The following is a 6,402-nucleotide window of genomic DNA, read 5'->3' on the forward strand; positions in this document are numbered from 1 at the left end:
GGGGGGTGGGGGGGGAGGAGGAAGAAGAGAGCCGTATCTGAAATGTCCCTCCTGTCAAAAAGCCAAGCCCAGAGCAGCCGGGAGCAACCCACCACCCACGCTCCCGTCATCTTCCCGCATCGCCGGCAAACGTGGGAAGCTCTGAACCTACCAAGCACCAGGCTCCATCTCAGATGCAACAGCGTCTTCGCTCAGCAGGGATCCTGTCTCATCTTCTTCACTGGGAACCAAAAGGGAGAGGTGTCAGCGTCCCCCCACCCAGCAGTGACCGCTGTCTCCCACCATGGGGTGGCACCATGTGTGCCACCGTGGACGCCACAGTGGGCGAGCTCCTGGCCCCCACGGTCAGGACAGCGGGGCGCCCGTGCACCCACACGTGCACCCGCTCCTGCTCTCGTGCCCCCCATGCCAGCGTGCTCTCCTGCATGGAGGTACATGGTCGCCCCGACCTCAGCGCCACACAGAAACACGCGCGGTAGCATATGCACACAAAAGCAAGGAGCAATCTCTGGAGCACACGTGCAGAGGCACATGTGCAGCTTCCCCGGGGACTCTCCTGTCTGAGGGCCGAGAGGGGGATTAGGCATCTTTGTTTGCTTATCGCTGGAACAAGTTGGAATCTTAATTCCTGTGTTTATTTATAGTGTAGAGCGTGTAATCCATTTATTAAAAAAGAGCCGTTTCATTGTGTGCCAGAGTGACGGAGCAAGAGGGGAAGCACGAGAGTGATAAACCAAGAAGACTGAGAAAGAGAGAGTGAATCAGCGAGAAAAGTCCAGCCTTACTAAAGAATTTAAGAGCAAAAATATGCCTATCAAATATTTAGTATTTACTTTCCTCTTAGCTAACATGGAATTACCGTCCCACACTCCTTGTCCTAGCGTCCTCTGCACTGTCCCATCCCTCCCTCTCTTCCCTTTTCCTCCCTTTTCTCTCCCACTTCCCATGGCAGAGCAGCACTAGGCAGCAGCGGTAACGCAGAGCAAGGGCTGGTCCCCCTGGCTGGATTTCTGCACAGGCTGCACGCCACCCTCTGGCATCGGTCCCGGTGGTAGCAGGGCTGCCCTTCATGCAGTCCGCCTCTTCCCTCGCCGGGGCACAGCGCAGCACCAGCCCTTCCCTGGCGAGCTGTGCCTGACCCGGGATCCTCTCCGCAGCAAAGGCCGCACGCACACGCATGCACAAGAAAATCATTCCAGATATTCAGCTCACTCCTTCATAGTGAAGGGGAAGGCACGCATGCCGACAACCCGTGGTCATGACTTCCTGCGGCTGCTGGGAGGGAGAAACGGGGATGCTCGGCCAAGGGAGTCAACTCAGAGACCAACCCTGCACCTCCAGCCCTGAGCCAGCTGCGTTGCTCCCGGGGGGTTACTGCCGTCCCCCTTCTGCTCAGCCCATGCCCTGAACTAAAAGTGCGACCCCTCCTGAACGGGAAGCTCCCTCTTGCCGAGGGAAGAGCCCAGTGCTTGCCTCTGTAAGGGGGCTCACGGCCCTGATGAACACCTGAGGAGAGGGGCTGGGAGGAAGGGCACCCAGAAGTGAGTAGCTGTCTAGTTCCTGCTGCATTAACTGGGGATATTTTTAGTTTCCTTCTGTTAAATATTTAAACAAAGTTCACAGAAAAAAAGGAATTGTCGGCTAATGTGCCCTGCCCTTCCCTCCAGGGCAAGATCAGTCTCTGGAGGGATCCTGAGATGAAGATGAGGAGAAAAGAGCAGCTATTCTCAGCATTTCTTTGTACTTTGCTCCCGAAACCTTGGAGCGGACTCTGTATTGAAATGCAGCTCTACAGAGAAGCAGCAGAACGGAGCAAGTTTCTCCCAAAGCCAGAGGGTGGCGAGATCTTGGCCATCTGGATTATGATCGCGATGCCGTGGAAGATCATGTCTGGCAACGCAAACAGAATTTCTTGTGGGCTTTGGAAAGGGAAGGAATTCCAAGCACCGGGGAACTCCTTGTGTGAGTCCCCAGGCTAGAGGGCACACAAACCGCCTGAGTGGTTCAAGGTGGCCTGGAGTGACTGGGGGGCCACCGCATGGTTCAGTAGTTCCCTGGGGGTGAAGGGCCTGCTCTGCTTGTGGCACGGCATCCTCAGTTACACCTCTGGTCTTCAGGGGCTGTGGGCTAGTTTTGCATCAGGCAGCAGATGTGGGTCTGCACAGTGTCACCCCAGGAGCGGAGATCTTCTTCAGGTGCAGGTGGACGTTGGTGCCAGTCCCACGGGGGGAGTGTGGAATGTTAGGGGTGCATGTGTAACCGCTAGCACTCCTGCTAACATAGATGACTCTACCAGCAGAAACGTGCCTGGATGTAGGCTTCTCACTTCCTGGGATGTCTTATAATGGAGACCTTGCTGTACTCCTCAGCTGAGACTGTGAGCTCCATCAACCATGGATTCCCAGGGTCTAAAGCCTGGGAGTAAGAAATCCTACAGAGCCAAATCCTGAATTGCTTTCACATCCAGAAGTCTGAATTTCAGCCTTACGGAGCAGGTGATGGCTGTAACTGGAGCGGAGGGGAAGGAGCGAGCCCCAGCACTGGCCTGCTCACGTACACATAATGCTGTGGAAGGGACAGCCCGGCCATCGGGTGTGAAGCCTTGGATCTGAGACACTGCTATGCACAGATCCTGCTGCCAGCAGTGAAGAGCAGGTGACTCCTGGTGCCCCTACCCCAAAGGTGGCTCCAGGTGAGTGCAGGAATGTCAGTCGGTCTCAGTCAACACATTCTGGCTTGCTAATCATATCGTGGCTGGAGACTGAGAGTGTGTCCTGCACTGGTACACCCAGGAGTGGTTGTGGAGGAGCTGGGAGAAGCAGAGAGGTGTCTCCCGCAGCATGAATGCCGTGAGACCAAAGGAAGGTTTCAGGTGAAAATGCCAGCCAGCGCGGGCTGGACTCCACTGTGCATGGAGCACCCATGTTCAAAACAGAGCATGGAGGTCCCTGTGGCTTATTGACAAAGCAGCAGATAAAGCGTGTCTGGGGCACGCTGCAGCCAGCCACTGGCAGTGGGGATTGTGTCCTGGGCACTGACCCTGCTGCTGGGAGGGCAAGTGAGACAAACGCCCTTCATTCAGCTCTGCATGCAGCTCCCGGTGTGGATGCTGAATAAACTGGTAGATCTTCAGAGAGGAGGAGGGGATGCCAATGCTCTTACTACCTGGACCTACAAATCCCAGTATCCATGCACCTTACACCATTCGAGAGGCCTTTGTGTGCCAGAGCAGAGAGACTGGGTTTCCACACCAGTACCACACGGCGTGGCTCTTGCTTTCAGATCTGTTTCCCAGGTCTAATTGTGATAAAAACAGACAGGGCAACTCCCAAGGTCCAAAGAGGGACCTGCGTGTTTTCACTGTAGGTACAGAGCCCTCATCGCAGTGTTCCAGTCCTGTGATGCACAGATGACAGAGTGTGAATGACAAAGCTGTTTCCCCAGGGCACTTCATTGAGCTCAGTTTGTGAATCTCGGTGCTTGAAAGCTATGAGTAAGAATTACACCGTTCTTTGCTACTGCATATGGACCACACTACTGGTCCAGAACAGAGATCCCCAGGGCGAATCTATTAGGAGCTGCTCTCGTTGCATTTGCAGGATGGAAGCACTAATCCTGCTGCTGTTCCCTAGCATCAGGGACCCAGCTTGTGCTTCATCCCTCTTTATAAGTCTCCCGCAGTACAGACCCACCGCTGCTGGGACGTGAGAGAGAGGATGTCAGCAGCCATGCCCCAAAGCACGTACCCCAGTTCACCAAGGGGGCTGGGAATTTACATCCTAACGTCTAGGAGCGAAGCCTGCTGCACTCCTGCTCGGAACAGGGAGCACAGACTAAACCCTGAATGTGGCACCCTGAGCTCCAGAGTTCAGATGATACCATGCCCCGGGAAGCCCTAGGATTCCCTGCTGATAACTCCTTCTCCGTGTCCAGGGCTCGTGTATACCATGGTCCCAAAGATAAATCATATCCAAATACAAAAGCCGTCACAGGAATGAAAGAGCCGAGGCGCCAGCCGTGAGCAGGCAATACCCGCGCTGTAGCTCCCTCGCATCAAATGCAATCTGTAACCTTCTGTTACAAAATGCTGAAGTTTGACAAATTCAAATGAGGAACAATACTATTAATAAAGAGGGTCACACACTGGCACAATTCACCTAGGCAGGTGGTGTATTCCCTACTGCCTGGAGCCTTCGCGCGGCCGTATTTCTAAAAGAGACGCCACAGTTCAATCAGAAGTTATGGGCTTGATGCAGGAAATGAAATTGGTGAAATTCTCTGGCCTGTGCTCTGCTGTAGGTCAGACTCGATGATCAAAATGGTCCCTCTGGCCTTAAAATCTGAGAGTCTCACAGCTTTCTCGATGCCTAGCTGAGATCAGCTCTGACTGAAGAGCAACTGGAGGAAGCCGAGCACACACCAGCCGCATTAGTGAGAAGCGGGCAGAGTCTCCCTTCCATCCGAGGATGGGAAAAGAGTTGCACCCGATTCTGTCTGGCTTGGCTGGCAGATGATGATCTATCTGTATTTTTGTAACATCTCGAGCTTGACTGCTGTGATACTGTGCCTCTAGGAATGAAGCCGTCTGCTCTCAGAGCGCTCCAGCTAGTTGAGAATGCAGCAGACTGCTCGGCGACTCAAGCTGCCGGGAATGCATCACCGTGCCCCTCTGCACCCCACATCGCCTCGCCTTTGAGCACAGAGTCCGGTTCAAGGTCTCCAAGCCAGCATTCAAAGCCCAGCATGGGACAGGCCCCAGTGACCTAAGCAATCAATCACCTCTCCTTATGCAGCGATGACCTCACATGACGGATATATTCCACTGGAACAATGAAATTGCCAACCAGTTTGGGGAGAGGGGGAAGGGGTGGAAGAAGGGGAAAGAGGCTCATGACCCTGAGGAACAGAATATTCACAGGAGCTGGGCCAAGATTATGAAACTTACTGCCGGCTGAAATAATGCTCGCCATTAGCAACCCCACAGCACCAAGAGCTTCATGCAAATCCTTTCTTCGCCCAGCTCCCCCACGGCAATGATCCCACACGAAATAGTGATAAAAAAATCAAAACAAAGCTGAGGAGGACCCAGCCCTCCTCGCCAAGAAAGAACGCTAGGTTGGCTGTCATTTTTTAACTCCCAGCCAGCGTTAAGGGCTACGGTGACAGCTACTGATACGAGACTGTGATCTGGGACTGTGGAGCCTAGCAGCTATCACCAAGCATCGAGCAGAGCGAGTTTAGGCACTGGCAGTGAGACCCCACACACACACTGCCTGCTGCCCCAGGCACCCCACACCTATATTTTTCCCAGTGGCCATGAACATCCCAGAGTTCACGGTCCAAGAAGCAGAGACGCAGTCATTGCTGGTTTGGTAGCAGGAAGCATGAACCCCGGCACTGGTGAAAAGGTTTTTATATACGTCCTGCTGTATTCAGCTGGGTGGGGACGGGGAAAGGGAGGAATCCCAGAGCAGCTGCTCCAGGGAGGCAATTCTGCTGCACTCGGAGGAGTTTTGGCAGCTGGGAGTGTCAATCTGAATGCTGGTACCCTGGGGTGGGAGATGCCAAGACCATCTGGGGAAGGAGTTCCTGCTGTGCCCGGGGCCAGGGGCGATGGCTTGCAGAGCGGGCTGAATTTGGGGGCTGGCGGTCTGAGCGCAGTGGCTCACATCAGGCTGCTCTACCTGGTGTCTGAGGCTGAGAGGGTTGGTGGCAGCGCCTGGGAGGATCCGGCAGGACCGCAGAGGGGCTGACACTGCTTGCCCTGTGTCAGTGCGGGTCCTGCAGCATTCGGTGACTGCCAGTGGGAATTCCTGTGCCAGGGTACCGGGGCGAGCGCTTAGGGGCTGGGTATGGAAATCCTAGGCTGGGGCAGAATCCAGGGCTGGAAGGGTGTTGGTGCATTCAGACATTTCGGTAGCTAGGGAATGGGTGTGCGAAGCCCATCAATGGTCCTCTGAGCTTAAGTCTCCCTGCATTTGGGAACTGTGAGTGTGGCCCCATTCCAAGCAGCACTCTAGGATGCCGGTCCCCTGCCATCTAGTGCCTGCCTGCAATACATGTCATGAGTCTGCCAATCTTCTGCCTCCTAGTTTCCTACTGTTCCTGGGCATCCGAGTGCTTCAGGTGCTGAGTCTCCACATCCGAATTTGCTCTCTCTTGCATGGTGCACCCTTAGCCAGGCAGGAGGAGAGACTGACCCCTCCGTTTCCTTTCTCCAGCTGCGCCAATTTGGGTGAAGTCGCCTTCCTCAAGCGCAGGCTCCAGTGCTCCAGCACAACAGGTCTGTGATGGAGCCCAGAGCTGGAGGGCAAGAGGCAGCGATGCCTCGGCTGTGCCCCCTCCCTCCCAGCCCCTCGGGCAGCCCCTGCCCCAGACCGAAAGAGGAGGAGAATGGGGGGG

General features: G+C 55.0%; 2 protein-coding genes across 2 annotated transcripts in view; one reads left to right on the top strand and one right to left on the bottom strand.

Annotated features, from left to right (window-relative positions):
* LOC104126593 (PILR alpha associated neural protein) overlaps nucleotides 1-120 on the bottom strand; it is a 3,562-nt gene extending 3,442 nt beyond the window's left edge. Inside the window, exon 1 of the mRNA XM_009639184.1 lies at nucleotides 93-120. Within this exon, the coding sequence (XP_009637479.1) occupies nucleotides 93-120 (28 nt within the window). The remainder of the gene's footprint in view (nucleotides 1-92) is intronic.
* A 176-nt stretch (nucleotides 121-296) lies between these two features.
* The window catches only part of COPS7A (COP9 signalosome subunit 7A), an 18,316-nt gene continuing 12,210 nt past the window's right edge, over nucleotides 297-6,402 (top strand). The window contains exon 1 of the mRNA XM_009639185.2: nucleotides 297-344. Coding sequence (XP_009637480.1) covers nucleotides 297-344 — 48 coding nt within the window. The remainder of the gene's footprint in view (nucleotides 345-6,402) is intronic.

The sequence above is a fragment of the Egretta garzetta genome, unplaced genomic scaffold (genome assembly GCF_000687185.1).
Source record: "Egretta garzetta isolate BGI_Z169 unplaced genomic scaffold, ASM68718v1 scaffold85, whole genome shotgun sequence".
NCBI classification, from domain to species: Eukaryota; Metazoa; Chordata; class Aves; order Pelecaniformes; family Ardeidae; genus Egretta; species Egretta garzetta.